General features: G+C 45.2%; 1 protein-coding gene across 3 annotated transcripts in view; it reads right to left on the bottom strand.

Moving 5' to 3' along the window:
* PLEKHM3 (pleckstrin homology domain containing M3) overlaps nt 1-17,727 on the bottom strand; it is a 72,853-nt gene extending 55,126 nt beyond the window's left edge. For 2 of the 3 annotated variants that reach the window (XM_061378369.1, XM_061378380.1), the window contains exons 1-2: nt 16,899-17,727; nt 5,998-6,933 (exon numbers count right to left, since the gene is read on the bottom strand). In XM_061378369.1, coding sequence (XP_061234353.1) covers nt 5,998-6,933; nt 16,899-17,502 — 1,540 coding nt within the window. In that variant the 5' untranslated portion in view covers nt 17,503-17,727. The remainder of the gene's footprint in view (nt 1-5,997; nt 6,934-16,898) is intronic. The other variant, XM_061378389.1, reaches the window with a different exon arrangement.
* Nucleotides 17,728-20,354: the final 2,627 nt, after the last annotated feature.

Below are 20,354 nucleotides of genomic sequence, written 5' to 3'. Positions count from 1 at the left end.
AGAAGGGAATGGGAGCTCCTACGGAATGACTTATTGGCAGGATTCAGTAATTCACAAGCTCTTTAGTGAGGGATGAGAACTGAACACGCTCTCTGGGCCCGCTCTTGAAGTCTGCCAGCTACAAGTAAGTAGATAATTTGAGCATAATTAATAATGGTATTCCCATTCCTACAGCTGATTACACTCATGCTTGTATTTTTATACTGAGAAGGTAGGCAAGAGAACAGAGCAAAGAGCAGGCCAGCCTTCTGTGTGATCAGAGCAACAGGTCAACTCCAAATCAAATCCTATGAAGGTGCAAATCCCACTCTGCAAAGGTGCCAGCCAAATCCCAGGAAGGTGGGAGACCTAACTTTTATCAGTGTAGAAAAAGCTAATAGCTTTCACTGCCTTTTCCCCTAGTCAAGCCATCTTAAAACCAGACTGAAGAGATCACTCACTTTACCCCTGAAGATTAAGGTCTTTTGTGATCATAACTGATCACTGCTAACAGGCTTGATCAACTCAAGCAAGTAAAAGAGAGTCTACACAGTATCATCTGATCATTCCCCAAACAAGAGCTGCCACATGGCAAAGCACCGTGGACCAGCAACAATGTGTTTTGAAATATGCAGGTCCACTGCAAATTCAGTACTCCTTGCCATGCAAATTCAAGTTACCCTTGCCTGGAAACCTTTCCCCTGCTTCTCCCAACAAATCAGTGACCTTGTTTAGACTCAGTGGATTTTCCAACTACTAGTTTAGACACGGATGATGTTTTTTTTCTGCTCAGCTGGTTCTGGCTAGCAAAGAATAAGAGTTTAGAAATACCACTGCTAGCAGTGGAAGCTTTACTTTTGAATCAATGGAAGCAGGGCCTGAAAGTCGCATGCAAGACTGGAAGACTGGTCTAAAGTGATGATACTTAAACACTGAAACTTCTAGTGTGCAGAACACATTCTCAGGGGATTTTAGAGACCCAAATACAGGGAAGGCAAAAAGCTCCCGAAGTCTTGGAACAAAGAGATCAACTGAAATGAAACCAAGCACAAAATATATACAGCGCTTAGAAAGCACAACCCTAAGAGCCCTGGACAGGAGAGAACAACTGTTATTTGTGACTAAAAATGTGACAAGTGTGCTGACAACCTTCCAAAGGGCATTCTGGTATTTTATTATTGTGCTGTGTTTGCTAATATTTGTTCCCTAGTGTTTCTATTCCAGTGTCATGCTACAAATAGGTACTGGGCGGGATGACAGCTCACAAAGAATTTGCTAAATCCAAAGAAGGAGCACCCATGCTTTTCAACTATCTGGACTTGGGAAGTTTCAACTATATGGCTTTTTGAGAAGTTGAACAAAGTCAGCACTGCCCCTGGTTTCGGGGGGCTTGGTTTTTTAATCAATTAGGAAAATACTTTCTTTTCATTGAGGGGAAAAAATGAAAGGAACTTCACTTTTACCACAGGAGGGGCTAGTTTCAGACCTGTGGGGTGAGCTAGAGCAGAGGCTTCATGAGCTGAGCCTATTGCACTGGACTGTTCCCCATGTACGCACATGATCACAGCACTAGAGGCAGAATGACTCCTTGAAAGCCAACAGCTTTCCACCTGCTGCTTAATTTGACAGGGCTGCAAGCTCAGGAAATAGCCCATTTACTAACCCTGGCTTCCCCGCACCTAGTGTTCAGCTCAGCCAGCCAAGTCACTGAAGCCCTAATAGCTGTATTTATCCTCCTGGCAAGTGAGGAGACACGGAGAAAGCAGGGAAGGACGGACAGAAGGCATCCCAGAAGAGGAGCAAGGAAAGCCATACAAACAAATGTGTTTTGGGTGTAGAGCACATTTTGCAGAAGGCAGGAACTCCCCCATCCATTAGGACTTGCTGTCTAAGCAACAAGAGTTGCTGGCAGACACAACTGACCTCTCTGAAAAAAACTGTTTCAGTAAATGACAGGGAGAGAAAAAATAAAAGATGAAAAGGAAGAGAGGCATCAAAAGAACAGGAACTATGCAAACCAGGAGGCAAGCGCAGGGGCCATTTGTCTTCCCCATCTACAGAAATGTGAAGGCACATGCCAAAGGAATAGCAATAGTGAAGGGCACCTGAGGACATTTGCTCCTTACAGAACCCTCCAGGAGTGCTCCCCTCCAGGAGACGAAGCACCTGCCATTCCCAAGGAGCCCAGAGATGGCCCAAGAGGGAGAGAGGACAGCCACTGGAGCACTCAGAACCAGCTACTGCTGTCTGCAAGATGCTGCACTTGCCAAACACGTTTTGATGGAAGCCATCTCATCCCAAATTTGTAACACGAACAGTCTGGGGGTTTCACTTAAGTTCAGCTGAAATTCAGACCAGAAAATAACAACACTGCTCTCCCAACAACTCATCCTAACATGATGCGTGTCTCATTTCCTACGTATTAAAGAACAAATGATAAAACCTGGTATTTATGAGCTTGGACTTGCAACCAACTTTAATTTCATATCCATTTGAAGAGAAGCTGGAGGTCCCCCCAAAGTCTCACTGAGCAGATCTACACTCACAAACGCCACTCTTGCTCCGAGTCCCAAACATTTCCCATGGGAGCAGTGCTGTACCCCAGCAACAGGGCACGATTGAGCCTGCAGTTATATGAACATGCAAAGGACATAGGAAACTGCCATTCCAGTGCCAGCAGTTTCTAGTTAACCTCATATTCCAAAATGTATTGCTATTCCAAAGAAAAAAATGTAAGTAATGGCAGGAAAGGTGTTTATAAAAAACATGCCTCTCCACTGTTAGTGGCCTATTCATTAATGTTTGGAAATGATGGGAAATAATGTCCTGCCTTCCACAGTAAGACAGAAATGTGACGAAAATGTTTGCATGCGTTGACCGAGCAAAGGAAAACCTTTTTCAAGCTGCCCTTCTGACTCCAGTGTATCAACAGTTTGTCCCCCGTGCCCCATGACTACATCTGACACCACCTCCCTGGTTTCTATCATGAGTTGAAAAGTGCTAGTCAGATTCCAAGATAAACCTGTCAATAGCGAGGCACAGACATTCGCATTCTTCCCTACCTGCTTGTGTCAGCTGTTTGTCTGGGAGCAGCCCCTTGAAAAGCTTTTACTGAGAGAGAAAAAGGAAAGGGGGATGTAGAGGGCATTTCAAACAGGAAGAAAATCAGGGAGGGGAACCCCACAAAGACTGCAAAGAGAAAATAAAATTAAAAACCCCACAAAAACTGTCCCCATCAGGTCCTCCCAACAACCTTCTTTATCAGAGGTTCATTGTCAATCAATTAGCCAAGGCAGCAGGGGTCTGCAGGAAGGGGGGTAGCTCCAGAGACAATGGTCTGCCCTGTTGTATTACTATTTAATCACTTTTCCTAAATAAATAAAGCAGCCCTGAGGTGCTGTCATGTCAAGGGAATTTATAACAAAAAAACCCTTCATTTTTCATTGGTCATTACTTTTCCTTCCCTCCCACCCCTGCAGGACTAGAGAGGGTTATTACTGTAGCCTTAAGTTCCATCTTTGTGTTGCTTGCCTTTGATTCCCACTCGGACCTTGCCACTTTCTGGCACTAATTTGTCAGGCCGAACAAAGGAGGGATTTGTACCTCCTGTAAGGTCTCAATTAGGAAAGGCTTCTGCTGTATTATGTGCCATTGGGACAGGACACAAAGACGGTAATTACAGGAATTTGCACTAAATGGCTGAAGAATTCACAGCAAAACTTTTCTTCCTCCCCCCTCCTCATCCTTTTCCAAGCTCACCCCTCCCAGCAGCCCTGGGGAAAACCGCTCTCAATGCCTGCAAGATGTAATTACCAACAGCAGGCCCCTTAGGTTAAACAGCAGCCCATGCCAGGGGGAGCAGAGCAAACTGCCTGCAGGGAGCAAGGTACAAGGAGAGTCTCAGCTTGCTGGTGTGCCTCCAAAGGCTCCTCACACAAACTTTGCTGAACCAGACGAGTTTCCCCAGTTTCTCCCAGTTGTAATTACAATTCTTCATTTCTTTGCACCGTGGTAACAGCTACAAGTTCCAGGCAAATCTCAGAAACCAACTTGAAGGGTCTCACACAGATGGCAAAGGGTCCGAAACCACAGGAAGTGCTGTGCATCCCCACCCTCAGGTCCAGGGAATTCCAGTGGCCGGCTCCTCACAGCCTCCCCGCCACTCACATTTCTTTGCACAAGTGTTTACTCAGTTTTGTAGCCTAAAAGGAGGCCATGGGAGCACTGGGAATGCCTCACGTGTGTCAGGGAAAGACTCCATGCAACCCTGACACAGCCAGAGCAGCTTACTTTTGTGGGGAACGCATGAGTGTGTGCAGATCAATCATCCCATGTTTGGGAGAGGAAATACATCCTTTCCCACAGAAAAGTCTGCTCCCATACTACATAATGCAAGACTAAAACCTCTTTCATATTGAACACATGCATGTTGTTCCCATCCCAGGGCCTGATCCTATTTTTGAGGAGGTCATTGGAAATGCTCACTTGAAACTCTCCTGGACCTCAGTAAAAGGCAAAATTATGAATTTTTCCTCTCCTGAGCTTAAGAAATTAGGAGACAGGGTTAAAGTTTTAACTTTGTTTGGGACATTCCCTTAAAATTAAGCTGTTAATTCCACTGCCCTCTTGAGTTTCATAAAGCTCTCTACTGGGTAACACACTGGGCTAGATCCGTCTTGGGCATATTTATTTGACCCATTCCCAGAGTCTTCCTCCAGTTTTCACTCTCACAACTGTCCTTAAAAGTAAGACATGACCATTGTCCAACAGTGTTCAGGTAATGACAGTCATCACAGGACCCAGGCACCTTCAGTGTCAGCAGTAGTTTGCCACATAACTACTCCCAGAACAAAAACAATATGCATTCACACAAAGAACATGCAGCCAAGAACAGAACTGAGGTCAGGCAGAAGCCCAAATGTTGTGACCACATCACTAACTGCAGGGAGTACAATCTTCATGATGCTTCATGACAGCAGGTGGGTGCCATGCACTGGAGAGGTGACCAGGAACACTGCCCATGGGTGACTACTAGACAGGGACAAACCCAGCTGCATCCACAGCAAGTTCCAAGGGCAACCCAGTACTTCTGGGGCTCAGGTCTCCAGTGGACAGGATTCAGGCCAGCCAGCAGGTCCTGGAACCCCAACCACCCCCCCCCCCCCGAGCCAAGCGTGGCTCCAGAGCAATAGGAGACCTCCACATCAGACCCCTGTCCCAGAGCAGAGTGGGGAAGACACCGGACCCTCATAGCTCCCATAACAAAAGAGGAAAACCCTCCACAAAAGCTGTTTCTGATAAAACTGACAACTTCTGACTGCAACTAAAGCCAGCGCGTACAGCTTAGGCACAAAGCGTCCAAATTTGTTCCACAATGTTACCCTTCGTAAAGTAAAAGGACTGTGTATCCACATGGGTCCCCTCTATTTTCACTTCATTCCCAAAGGGGTAAAATCATGATCTAGCCTAGGACTAGAGTCAGCAGCCAAATGAACCAAGATTTTCAATTAGATGCAGAGGCTTAAGGTCATGTTTTCATCCCTGCCTCAAGGGAAGAACCAAGCAGATGAGCTTATTTTGTTATATTATGTTCCTCAGTGCTGGAACACAAGTTGCCAAATGACAGTGTTTCAGGGAAGCATAAATGCTTTGAGGAATCCCCTCAGAAGGCCCAGATCTGAAACTGAGGTCAAAAAATTACCTGGAGATGTACTAATAAAAAGAAGCAAAAGCGCTCAGAGTTGGAAAGTTGCATCATGTCCAGAATTCAAATCTCTTTGATTATGAACCACCTTTCCAGTGTCCTGAATCAAGAAAACAACTGAGCCACCCTGTAAGGCAGCCCTAGCCCGTGTAGTGCTGTATGTGCAATAAAAGGCTAACACTCCAAAGTATTTATGGCCATAGTGAGGTGCAGGGATTGGCTGTGTGCTGCTAAAACACATACATGCTCTTCTGAGTGACTTCCTTTTGGTGCAGAAGGGGAGTGGGTGCAGGTGCTGCAGCCTGCTTGCTTACCTGCACACTTGAAGCTCTGAACTGTGAGCCCTCTCTCTAGAGACAGCGTGGTCAGGATGCTCAGGAAGCTGGTGGTCACAGACTGGCGCTTGCTCTTCCTAAGATCGTTTCCAAAGGGGCGATCTCCAGGTTTGTTCCGAAGCGTGACCTGTGGGTTCTGAGTTAAACTTCTAGTAGCATTGGCTGCTGCTCTCAGTGCCTCCATCCACTCCTGAGCCCTCTGACGGGTCTCTGCCCGCAGGCGGAGGACATCTTGGGGAAAAATGACCTGAAAGCAAGAGTCACAGTCATCCTGAGTATCTGTCTGGACTGACAGGCACACATCCACATTGTAGCTCAGCAGAGGATCTTCATCCAGCCTACCCGGTTGAAATGCCATGAGATAAGACCTGTTCAAGACAAAAGTAAATGCCTTCCAGTTATTCTGGACAGTCAACCTATAAAGAGTCCCTGATTTGAGGATATTTTGGTACTCTTTAGTGTTTTCAGTCAAATTCATGGATAGGAAGAGCTCCATAGGCTTCTCTAACAATCCATTGGTTTTGGAAAGGTCACTGTTATTTTCAGGCTTTGGCACATTCTCCAGTTTCTCCTGTGGTCTTGTGAAAACAGGCACAGAAGCACGCACCAATTCCCAGAGTTTCTGTCCCCAGTCCAAAGCCTCCCATGAGGACTCTGCCTTCAGCTGTAGCTGCGAGTTGTCTGACAGGACAGCATCCACCACTTTGGTTTCAATGCAACCGCTGACAGTGACCCTTTGAAAATGCATGAGCGGATACACGCTGGGAAGAGTCTGGTTGCCACTGCTGTCCAAGCAATACAGGTACAGTTTGTACGGGGTGAGCTCAGCGTAACAGGTTTGCCAGTAACTGTCGCTGCCTCTTCTGATTTCTAAGTATCCCTTCTTCAGAATATTTGGGAACATTGGCTTGTGTTCTGGAGGAAACAAAATGAGAATGTTACCATTAATTCTTTTTAATTAGTCGTTTCAAATTGCTATGTCATTCTGGCTTATACATCTTTCCTACTCATACATGATGTATCTGAAGGATAGGATCACAGAAATAGCATTCACCCAATAGGTTATAATTATCCAACACAAGCACTGACTACATCTGAGCAAACGAGAATACAGCACTATTTTATCCAGAGGTACCAAAATACTTTACAAAAAAGGGGACAGGGAAAGAGAGGGACAGAGAACCAAAGCCATTTTCCTGAGATTATCCAGGAGAACAGTGACAGAGCAACAAAACTCTCTAAGTCTCCCAGAACCTAGTCCAGGAGAGTACAGCATTATCAAGTAATTTCTTACCAACTAAAATAGATTTCAACAGTGAGAAACATGTGCAAATGAAAACAACACCTTCCCCTTCTGCCCCACTCTTTCCCAGGCTCAACTTTGTGCTTTCACAAACACAACCGCTACCTCCCCTCTGTCCCAGGCAGCATAGGTGGAAGAGGAAGGAGGGGTCATGGCCAGTTCCTCTGGCTGCTCCTTCCTCCTAACCCTTTTCCGCTGTTCCAGTGTGGGTCCTCTCCAGGGGCTGCAGTCCTTCAGGATAAACTCCTTTTCATGAGCACTCCATGGCCAGAGCTCAATTCAGGAAATCTCCACCTTCTCCAGTATGGGGTCCTGGATAGGGCTGCAGGAAGATACCTGCTCCACCATGTTCTCTCCCCCAGGTTCCAGGGAATCCCTGCCTTTGGGCCACTGCAACTGGCTGGAACAGCACCCAGGCACTCCGTCTGGACTTACCCAGGACACAGAGAATGGAGAACTGTGCCCAACAACTACAGTTTCTTACCACATTTCAGCACGATCCAGAACCAGAACATTTTGCACAGCTCCATTTAATAGAGAGGAGCTTTGCTGATTTATGAGAATCGAGCTCAGGACCAGCAGATATGACCAAGAATGAAAAGTCAGAGGCTGCCCAGTCTCAAACACATACATCTAAGCATCTCAGCACTGCAGGTGCTTCAGAGCAGACCCTTTCACAAACCTTGGCTCAAGACAAAGTCGAGGGTAATTTTCTTTGTCCTCAGAAAACCAGCCACATATGAGTCACTCTGGACACCAAAGTGATACAGATTTAGAAAGAATTATCTAATGCTTTCCCAAGTTTTAAGAAAGGTTTCCGTACAAAATTAGTTCCAACCTCATTTGCACCACTTCAGCCACATGCAGACATTGTATTTTCACCTTGGGCTGGACATGCAGCTCTATGCCATTTCTGTTGGTCCCTGTATAAATTCAGTGGCATTCAGTTGTTTAACACTGACTTTAACACTTGGTACCCCAAAACCACATGTCCTTGAGGAACAATTCTTGCTCCCATTTGACTGCTACTTCATCTTTCCAGTGAGGGTATCTGTGATGGGTCTTGACTTACAAACAGTGCCAGAATTAACAGACACACATGAAGAGGTTTCTGCCTCCAGCTGTCCATCTCCCTTGGAAACCGCTATTCCTGACGCAGGAGCAAGGCAGCCACCTGGGAACAGCTCCTCATCCACTGCCAGGCACAATTAGGTCAAAACGAAATCAGCATCAATTGACCTTAACACACAGCATTGTCACAAACCGAAGCAATACAGGAGCCGTTTCACTCATGGTTTCTGCCCTCAGGCTGACAACCTTTGAAAGACAGATAGGGGAGACAGCTGGAGGCACAAAATATTTTCAGCATCTCAGCTTAACCAGTTACCACTCTCATTAACAGGTCACACTCTTTAACAAGTTTTAGACATGATCACCTCCAAGTATACCTAGGGTGTCTTCCTCGCAGAGATAAGAGAACAGAAGCATCTGGGCTTGATGAAGCTTGAAAACAAAGAGCCAAAGATGAGCATGTACAGAAGTTACTGCTACCCCATCTGTATTGGGTTTCCCAGATAACATGGCCAGGACTGCTGGTCAAGCTGTTGTCACTACTGCTGGCTAGTAGGTGAGTCTGTTTACCCTCCCAGGGGCACAAGGAGAGTCAGGGACTATGAATATCTGAGGGACTTAGTTACCCTCCTTCAGTATGAGGGGGACAGTTGGTATCAGAAGTAAGGGCTTCTGATACCAGCTGGTGAGAAAGCAGAACTTAGGCTGTAACCCACAGTCTAAGGAGATGCTCCCATCCTTGGGTGAAAGCATTGCTGCAGTTGGTTGCATGAGTTTCACGTAGGAGCAGGAGGAAGATTCAGAGCAGCAACAGTGTAAGAGCTTCAGCTAGCTCTTCAATAAAGACCAACTTTAAGGATTTATAAGGATTTAGTAGACAAGCTTCAGTTAAACTTTATGAACATGCATGAGAATTAATTGCTTGATAACACTTAACTTGAGTATGCAAACCTCATGGAGGTCAAAGAAACAGGGGAAGGATGCTACCTCCCACCCATACTAACAAAAAGGATGCGCCCAGATTTCATTTTTTGAGCTCAGCCTCAGCCTCCCCACATCACCCACATACTCAGAACACAGCCCACATTTAACACTGTATTTAAAGCACTCTACACTTCATCCACAAAAATTTACTGCATATATGACTGAAACTGTAACAGCAGTTAAAAATTTGCTACTTTGGCACTAGGTCTGAAAAGGTAGAAAAGAAATCAATGTAACCGCATCTTGCAGACAAATAAGCTACTCAAGAGTATTTCAGCTATATATGAAAACTGAAAGCCTAACCTAAAACTCAAAATGGTAGAGAAAAAGCACACTTTCATAGCCCAAATGGATAGATACACATGCACGCTCACACACTAAAAGAGAACTAATTTTGTTCATCGTACATCTCTGGCCCTGACATTCATTAGTATTTCTGCGCTAACTCAAAAGCCATTAATTTCTCTGAAACCCACACTAATCCCTTTGTAGTGCAGATAATGGGCAGCCATTCTAGAGTCATCTTCCTTTTCTATTAATCCAATCAGGGAGGCAGTGCTTCTGCGGCTCCAACTGCAATCTCTCTCGCTTCCATCAAGTACAGATGACAGTTCAAGCTTCTCGATAATAAGACAACTCATAACCTTCCCCCAGCCACCCCTCCTTCATCTGCACACAGGTTTGCTTGTCTTTTGTTGAGTTAGAGAAAGGTTATCTCTCCCTGCCTTTCACAGAGGCAGCCCTGTCTCCCTCCTTCGCCCCACTCCATCCCTTCAAGCTCCCATGAATCAGCTCCATTGGCTCTCGCTCTAACTGGGACAGAACCAGAAGCCAACTTGATGAAAATTAAATGTCTCGTATTGTTTAGGTCAGAGCAATAGATGCTGACAGAGACAGGTTGAATCCATATGCTACACATACACACACTTTACAACCCTCTGCTCCTTTATCTCCTCAACACGCAATGTGCCGGATAATACCTTTCCACTCAGAGAGCAAATGTTACCATCGCTCCCATCCACCTTCCAAACAGAAACTGCATCTCTTTTCCTCCCTACAGAGACAGGGAGTAAATTGAGGAAGAGTGAAAAAAGGGAAATAATCACAGCAAATAGCCCACACCTGAGCCATTTGGAGGTACAATTTCAAGGGAACAGGGGGAAAAAAAGTAGAGGGAAGCAAAGACAGACTCAGCAGCCAGGGACGGGGCAGTATCTTCCTCAGTGTTTCTCCTCTCCTTTGAGAACTGCTCACTTGTCCCAGCCAGGAACTCTGCACAGAGAACACACCAACCCCTCTCCACACGGGGGGCTGCTGGTGAAACCACCACCCCAGGAGAGAGTCCAAATGTCTTAGCATGTCCAGAAGATACATACTCCTGAAAAACTGACTGCACTTTCAACCCTGTTAGTATGGCAGGGAAACTTGAGCTGTTTTCCAACACTGAAACATTTCTGATGGCAGTAATACCAAGTAACGTGGGAAAGAGCAGAAGCAGAGATGCCTACTTTCTGAGGGTTTGTCTCTTGCGGTGGCACTCCTCTCTGGATTCTCTAGTGCTTAGTAATTGATGAGCATATGTTACAGAGCTCTTATCAATGGTCCTCCAATTTGATCTCCATAGAAGTTAGGTTTCACATAGAACCTCTGGGACTTAAAATGCTCTCAAACTGGTTTGGGCTAATCACAGGCTTGATGGGGTTTGCTAGATCAGGGGCAAATTGTGCCTCAGCCAGTGTGACTCAGATCTACAGTGTCCTGTAAATGACTGTAAAAATAGAGTCTTTTCTTCCCACTTATTTGCCCATCTGGTTATGCAGGTATTTCTCTTTCAGGCAAGCGTATCTGATAGCACTTGGTCCCAAAATGATGGCATTCATATTTAGCCACAGATTTCCAGCAGATTTTAGCCAGATCTGGTTTCCCCAAATGCCATCTCTTTTCAAGGGACCAGTACAGCAGTGGGACTTGTAACCAGGTAGCTGTTTGCATTAATTTATATAAAGAAACAGCATCTCTCTCCACCATAAGGGCATTCACTCTATTGTCTTCCTTAAGCTTAGGGAAAGCAAAACCTTCCTTGAAAATGTTGAACTTGCAAGCTCTTCATTTTAGATTTATGCACTGCTAGTGAGACTGGCTTTGCTGTTTACCAAAAATAAGCTCCTCACTGAATGAACTGCTGAAACAGATGGCTAAAGAACCTCAACAGTTTATTCCTTAATAAATTATATAGTCTTTCCCTTCAGGTGTGGCATTGTATGAGAAATACATGAGAAACTCTGCTGATGTCTATAGGATCCTGGCTGCCCAGCCACTCCATCCGATCCTTTTTGCTCCTCTGCAGCAAGTGGAACACTTGCATAGTGTGCATACTGACACAGAGCCTGCATGAAGGGGGCTGTAAAGAAGGAGGCTGGATTCAAAGTGCAGGACCAGCCCAGAACAGGACTCAACTCTGGCAGAGACAGAAGTATAATGAGTTGAAAGAGATTGTTACTTACTACCAGTTAGGAGATGCATGAAACAGCAGTACTTGCAAAAGAAGTGAGAATATCAAATGAGGATAGATTTGCTGATGTTTTTATAAATTCACTTAATTCAGCTTTAAAAAGTTGGAAGAATGGGTATGAGAGCTGGCTGACCCCACTAAGGGAATGATAACAACTAACCTGAAAATTCAGTTATGAAAGTCATCACAACATCACTGGAAGCAATCAGCACTGCCCTAAGAGATGAAATCTTTTCATTAACTTTATGGAGTGTTATAATTTTGCAACAAAAATCTCCATAAAGAATAACCCTCCCAGCCAGAACAGCTTCACAACCAAACTCATCAGTGTTGTTTACTTTTATCCTCCTGCTCTGTGAACTTACCCACAGTGTTTATATGTGAGGTCCTCCTATCACCTCCCTCTGCTCTCCACCCTGCACCCTCCACAGCCTCCCAGGCAAGGGAGGAGAGCAGGTCACGTTTCCCTCCACTGGAGGAGGTAGCTGCCCAGTCTAACCCCCTCCACTGCTACTGTTGCTGCCAGCTCCTTATGGTTCAAAGGATGCCCAAGCCTAAGGAGTGATCAGGAGTGAGCCTGCATGGAACAAGTGCTGAAAACCCTGACTTTGCCAGGGGGGGTTAGCATCATCCAGCAGATGAGTTGAAGTCTAAATTATACTCTCATTTCATGCTGGGCAAAGTGCCTCACCTCTCTTTGTCCCTGCTCACCCTCCCTATCCTTACTGTGTGGTGTATTTAAACTCACGAAAGAAGGGACTATCTCTTGCTAGGTGTGCAGACAGTCCCTGGCACTTACAGACCTCCGCAATGAAGGGCATCCCACTCGCATTCTATTTTAAATAACATTTTTGCCTCCTCAAATCTTGATAGGCCCTGAATCTCTGTGGTACAGTTACCTTTTCCTTGACTACCTTTTAATGCTGAAAACAAACTGGCCACAGGGTTGGGTGGGGGTTGGAACAGGGACATCAGTTCTCCAACTGGCCTGATACCTCTGGGATTATTTCCAAGTGGTTTGAGGCTTCCTGCTCTCCAAAGGGGAAGGTGCAGAAGTGTTGTTTCCACACATCTGCTTCTCAGCACCATTATCTTCTGCGTAACACCACAGACCTATAATGTTCTGCCATCCCAGCGGCAATTAACAGCCTTGGTCTGCCCTAATCGTGTAGCTTCTTACACACCACAAAGAACAGTGCTACAGGGGTGTTTTACAGAATCACAAATGGCAACTAGGCTTCAGAGACCTCCCTGGCTAGTACCAGCCACCATTACTGAAGGTGAAGGTGAGGATAGCTGGCAAACAAACACCCTGACATAAAGCCTGTGGTCATCAGAGTAAAAGAAAGCAGCACTGTAAAACGATTCCTCAGAACGCAAGGCTCCCCCCCAGTCCCTAGCCTGTGAATCGGTGGTGTGTTGCTCATGAATACAGATTTAGGTGTCTTAGCTCTATGAAAACACACAAGAAAAGCACATAGTATGTACCAGAGCTATATGAAAAGGAGCCCAAGCCTTTCTTGAAACATCCCCTGTGCAAACTCTGAGTACAAGATCATACCTTGAAAGTGTCCCAGACAATGGCTAGGGTCCCAGCCAGTTGAAAAAAGACATGAAGAGAGGAGGGGAAAGACATTTTGTTAAACCAGTCTGCCAAAGGAAGATGGTGAAATCCTGGTCTCAATCAGGCACAGCAGAATTTGGGCCTGTTGGCCAGTTTTAAGACAGACACCTTTCTGCGATACGTCTGTTTTACCACAGTGCTGTACAATCCCGTAGGCTCAGCTTCCTTGCAGAACATACTGCCAAAACCAATAGGGCTGGTGAAGTACCGCCATAGCTGCTGCCAGAGAGGGGCACAAGTTGCCAGCCTTCTGCAGCAAGGACAGTATGTCACTGGGCAGGTGCTCGGCACAAAGGACATTTTCCCACACAGGCATGGTAGGCAAACAGAACAGCCATCCAGGAAAAGTACCATAGCACCCACACTCTCAGAAGTGGCTGTGTTTGAATGAAAACATCCATGCTCATACGTTGTGTTTTGCTGGATACTACAGAAGCTGCATTCTCCCTTTGTTTGCAAGGCCACATGCCCAGAAATACAGAAGCCTGACTTGAATTTGGTTACAACTACCATCTTTGCTAGGTCCACTTCCCGCTTGACACTGCTCTGCAGCCCAAACAGTGCTCATCTCTAGCACACTAGCTGCTCGGCCAGCAGGCCTACGCGGATACTGCCCCAAAAGGCACAGCTTCTTTTGAGATCCTTTTCTTTCACAGCACATGGAAAAGATCCAGTTTAATTTTATTTGTATTATAAAAAAGCAAGCAGCAGGAACAGATAAGCTCATAGTAATAAATATACTATGAAGATAAGGAAAAAAACTGTTAAAGAGTTAATCTATGCAGCAACTCGGCCAGCCTCGGAGGACCGGGAGACCTCTGCAGGCTCCAGAGGGAAGTCCTTTACTGCAGTAAGGACTGACAGGAGCGGCTGAAGTTGCACTCAGTATCCCATATGCATCCATTTAATCTGCATTAAAACCCCGGAAAGGGATGTCTCCACAGGCTGCGGCCACGGTGATCCCTTCAACCACTGCCTCAGCTTGTAGCCAACCTTAAAACCCCTTTTTCAGTCTTTCGTGGAGAATGATCACCAGTCCCAGATACACACACTTGCAACGCCTGCTTTCTTGCTTTTGCTTTTCTCTTTTCAGCTCAGCTTACTGTAGCAGCAAACTTTATAGGAGCCTCTTCTGTAAACACAGAGGGAAGAAATACCACAGCTACCTTCTAAGACCTGCACAGCAGCTGAACAGGTTATGGAAACAGGTTAAAAGAGTGCATTTTCAGAGCACAGGAGTTCTCTTTCCTCAAGGATGGTACCCCTGCCTTCAAACATCCCATGCAGAAAGGCTCTTGGAAGGCACGCAGCAAGCACTGACAAATGCCTTGTACCTTCACAAGAGGCAATAGAAGAAACATGGCTGAGCCCTTCAGAGGTACTGACTGCTGATGGGCTGTGGGTGAGTACTGGGGGAGGTTCTTCAGTCACTCTTACTAATCCATTTTTCCCCCTTTTTCAGTTCACCTCAGATGAGCTAGAAGGTACCTGACATTATTGCAGACAGTCTAAACCCAAGAGCTTCCTTCACTGAAACCTGTCAACTTCTGTTTTTCTTGAGAGTGCCGATATTGCTATACTTCACTAAACTACTTCAGAGATGTGAGGTCTTCACAGTCACAACTTGCAACTACAAACTGTTTAACATGAAAGCGTAACGATAAAGAGCGCATCACACTCTAACACAGTTTGTTCACTTTTTCTGTATGAAGAAATACTTCACTGGGCTAACTGCATTTAAAAAATGTAAGTGCCTGCTCAAGGGCTGGGAAGAGTACAAGTGAACTTCACTGCTACTACTAAAGCAGCACGCCTTGGGTACTCACTGTGATAGGGACTGCCTGAACACAGCTAAGCTTAAGGAATCAATCAATTGCTGTTGATCTAAGCCAAGTGGACTGGACCAGCTGAAGTGGGAGCCAGGGTCAAAAGGCATACAGAAGCGTTTCATGTTAAGTTAAACCCATAAGATGCTCAGGATACAGCTGACAAAACCTGAGAGCTCTGTCTTCAGGCTTCTAGGTGTGTTCCTGTTCTGCATCCCTTCCACGGGAAGGACAGAGACCCCACTCTACAAGATCCAATGTATCTCCCTGAACAAAAATAGCAGCAAGCATACTTGTGTGTGTGTGTGTGTGTGTGTGTGTGTGTGTGTATACACACAATATATATATACTGAGGAATATATATACACATATATATACAATATATATACACTGAGGAATATATATACACATACAATACATATATACAGCAAGTATACAAATATACTTGTATACAAGTATACAAGAGAACCCTTCTCTGGGATAAAGCAACTATGTCACAATATAACACAGTAACTTACAGGGTTTTGTAGGTATATATACATTCATATACCTACACACTATATAGGCACCTGCTTTTCATTCTCCAGAATAGCTGACTTATCTGGAAAACCTAACTCAAAAGGTTAGTTTTAACCCTAAACAGGCTACCTGTTCATAACTGGAGTCATTCCATCATACATGCAGACACGCTTGCTTTCACAACCCTTTGATTTATAAATTCCTTTGTTAAGTCCTGCCTTTATTTAGATTATAAAAATCATGGTGGCACTGGCTGCTTTTCTTTTCCATAAGTGCCCGGTCCACTTCTGGCATCTACAAAATAAATCACAGACACGGAGACACTGGGTTAGTGTTTCCGAAGCCCTGAGCACAACCTCTTCCAGTGCAGCGCTTGAGGAAGGAAAAGGAAGAAGTATCACTAGCTGAAACTCCGCTTCATACTGCCCGCTGGAGACGCCTGCCTCCATCTGATAACAAGACTTCCTGTAGCCCATACAAAGCTGGCAGAGATGTATTGACAAGCACAAATTGCATGCTTCAGATTTTGGTAATTGTTTATGGACTGAGCAGCCAGCATTTCTTAAAGAAGCAGAGCAGAGGTCTCAGGCCTCACAGTAAAGCTTTGTATGCCCCCTTTTTAATGGCCACTCTAACTGAAAACTGTTTGGATTAGCCATTCTCCCATGAGCTTTAGCATTCAGAGGTTTTTTTCAGTTTGGGAACATCAGGTAAGGAAAAGGTCAGAAATACATAAAATCTTTTTCTTTTCCTGAGTCAAACTGAACAAAATAGAAGCAAAAAGTAAACCATGCTTAGTTTTTAAACCACAAAACAGAAGACTGGTTTAAAAACTGATCCTTAGGCAGACAAACAGACAGAGCTACACCAAAGACAAGAGAACTGTGCTGGCTGCTATCCTCTTAAGAGCTACCTCACAGCTGTCTGCTTTGGGGGGCTGTCTGGTTTTATGTAAACACCCAGCTCTTCTTTCAAGATAAATATCAGAAACAAATAGGAAAGTCCTCATATCAACAGGAACAATAAAGCACCAGCACGAACCTGTGTTTCCTTGGATGTCCTCTCCCTTGGTTAGTGCCAGGTAAGAGAGCAGAGCACAGTTATTGTCCTGACCGGGCGCAGGTGGCTGCTGCAGGGAGGTCCCCGTGAAGACCACTCCCCAGTTTACATGGCTGATATCAGAGCGTGACCTGTTGTGCCCTGGTTTGAATGTGGAGGCTTCCTCATTCTGCCCCAGGATGTCATTCACCGAGCGAGGCCTGTCTCTCCTCCGCTGGCAGATATGGAAGATATTAAAAGCTGTGGTCTCCCCTTCCCCTGCCCAAGCAAGGTTGTCAGCAGCTGTTCCCTTCTGCACCACACGCTGGTCTTTGGCGGGGAATGCTGTCTGAGCTTTGGTTTCCAAGAGGCCATTTTTGCAGTGATCCCAGATGAGGGTACTTTTGGCTAAGGAGGCGACATTCCTCAGGTTCCTGCTTTCTGTGATCTGGTCAAATACCTCATGCCCAACCAGTTCGGGGACCTCATGCACGCCATACACCTCAGAGGGCTGCACAATCTTTTCAAGCTTTGTATCAAAACTATTGAAAAAGTCTTCAGTCACTTCCAAGGCAGGGCTAATGTCATCAACCTCAAGAGCCTCCATATCCTGTGCTGCCAGTGGGCACAAGGTGTTGCGATGCTGCAAGAAGATAACACATCAATATCCAGACAAAGAGCTGTTTCTTATCTGTCCTTGGCACACCATTAACTTAGAGGTGGTGGGGCAAATACATTCACCAGCTACAATCCTTCGTAGCAAAAAGGAATCAAATCAATATGCATTCAGGTAGAAGACTTGAATCAAGTGGGCTACTGTCCCTCTAAGAAATAAGCTTCAGGGACTGACAGTACCTGTAAAGCAAAGCAAAACATCACATCAGTAAGGGCCTTTTCCCAGATGAATACGTTTAATCACATCACTCCTTTCAGTCACAGTCCCTTTGATTTTAATCCCTTCTTCATTTGGCATCAACATTATTGTGTATGAACAACCCCTCTACGGATCCTGCTGTTTACTATGTGCGAACTCTGTGTATTATCACTTCTTGAACTGGAACCTGCAGACAGCAGGATGGGGCACCAGATACAGGGGAACCAAAGTGATGCCACTTATTAACCAAGCTTTGGGAAGATGGACTGAGAGGTAGCACTGACTAGCATCACAAATGCAGCCACCTAGGGAATGCATAGAACAGGTTCCCTTGGGGATGTAAGAAAAAGTTCTGTAATGAAGGGTTAGTAAAATAGTCCAACCAACCTCAAATAGTTTGCCTTTTTCTCCCAGACTGCTTTCACTCCCAATTTTGGGAGACCAACTTAAGTTTTACAGTAGCTACTTTTCCTACTTGTCTGCATAAACAGAACTTTTTGCCTAATAAATCTATACTATTAGGCTGCTGCAGAGCACCACACATAGAGCCTCTCTCTCTCTCTCTAGAATATTGTCAGGAACCTAAGTGAAACCATTGCCCCAGAAAGACAATGAATCTTACCAAAAAACAAAATACACCATGTCCTGCACGGTCATAAACCTACAGATCTTTCCTTCCAAGCTGCTGACACACTGGGCAAAACATAAGAGTGGCAAAGGGCTTTAAGGCTGAAACTACTGAGGAGCTGTACTGAACCACCTGAGCTCACATCTGTGAGGAGGCAAGGTGGTTTCTATTCCCTGTGGTGTAATATGGTGGGGCTCTCATAACTGATTTCTGTCACACCAAGCCTGCTGCCTTCTAACCTCTCCCTGCTGAAGCTCCATCCACAGTGCTGCCAGGTTCAAGGGACATGCACAGTAGGTATGGTTAAACTGGGGAAATCAGTCAAATGTGTCCAAGTTCTTGGCACCTGGAGACTGGGCATTCATGCTAGCCAGAAAACAACTCCCATGGCTGCTAGAAGAAATCACAATACCTAGAGCTTGTACACGCAGAACAGTCTGCATATCAGAGATCTACATCCCAGTTTTGAACACATCAGCTCAAGTCCTAGAAGCAGCAAAGCTGTATTAGCTCAGAGTTCTGCCTAGATTCATCCTCTCTTAACAGAACTAATTAGCCTGGGCAGGGCTGATAATTAGCAGCTCATTAGCTTTCGAATGCTGCTGAAGTGCTACCAGGACCCACGAAGATTTACACTTAGCAGGAAAAAACATCTATTAAACAGCATCAAACACAGATAATACTTCTATTTAAGGTTCTTCTTTTTAATCCAGAACAGTCTATTTGCCAAACTTCTATTAGTGAAGTCATTTAAACAGGCACACCTCCCTATAGCAAGCCAGAGGGACAAAGGAGGCCAGCAGCTCCCCCAAGAAGACGGACACAGAATCTCATAGCACTATCCAACCCCTTCTGCAATCACCATCTGTCTTCCTCCCACCCCTGCTTCAGTTGTGATCAGACATGACACAGTTGGGTTCAAAAGCAGCAGCTCATTCTCCCTCCTAACAAACAGATCAGCAGTTCAGTCCACAAACACAATCCAAGCAAATAACTTTTAAAAGCAATAAAAAAATCACATACATAACTGGAAACATCAAGCCTTTACAGTGGGATCTTTCCCCCCTTATCTCTTTGCAAGAATTCACTTCACCAACCTCATAGTTAACCACGACTAGGATCAGCTTTGAAAAGTAAGCAGAGTAAGACACTGAAGGCAGAGCCAGAACCATAACCAGTGGGCTGAACAAAACAGATCTGGAGTGGTTTCAAATCAGAGCAGTATGGGAACAGACTCTTTGCAAAGCTGTGCAACTGTGCCAGCTGATGGCAGTGAGAAACAGTCATCCTGGGCACACCTGCGTTGTCAGCTTAATGCAGCAGGGAGTTCACTCTGGAAGCTCATTCTTGCCAGTAACCCCCAACAGTGTTCTTATCCCTCGCACCTTAGACCTTGGTAGCTGTAGAACAGACTAACGGTCATGTAAACAGTCCACTTATTCTACATCCTTCTATGAAATGTCTTTACAGCAAAACTGATACTTTAAAGTTGCAAAACTGCAACAGGCATTCACTCAAAGCCAGCACTAACACAATCATATACCAACAGTGAAAGCTACAGGCTGGCCCATTCAAAGATGATGTTTCACCAGAGGTGGCAGAAAATACAGCTTTGCTATCACTCAAGGGACTGGAGCAGCAATCACTCCAGAAGGGCTTATGACATGTCACTAAGAATTTCAGCAGTAGCAGATGTAATGTTGCTCTGTTCTTTATTTTAAATCATTAGAAAAGGTGGAAAGCAAGGGGGAGAGGGGGAAAGGGGAGGGATTTACACTTACATTTAACAGGTTTATTTCTAAATGCTGCAGGCTTCATGTGGCTGCATGTTTCTCTGGATCCTGTGAGTCTGGATCCATCCAGTGTCATGCAGCGAAGCGTAGTGATGTCTAACTGACCTCATATCCAGTAAGATGCTGAATCATAAAGTCATGAGAAGATTACAGCCCCCTGCATC

This window comes from Neopsephotus bourkii, unplaced genomic scaffold (assembly GCF_033783945.1).
Source record: "Neopsephotus bourkii isolate Nb327-2 ecotype Australia unplaced genomic scaffold, CSIRO-AGI_Nbou_v1 NB_196, whole genome shotgun sequence".
NCBI classification, from domain to species: domain Eukaryota; kingdom Metazoa; phylum Chordata; class Aves; order Psittaciformes; family Psittacidae; genus Neopsephotus; species Neopsephotus bourkii.
The sequence above is the reverse complement of the archived record's forward strand: the minus strand, read 5'-3'. Positions and strand labels throughout refer to the sequence as shown.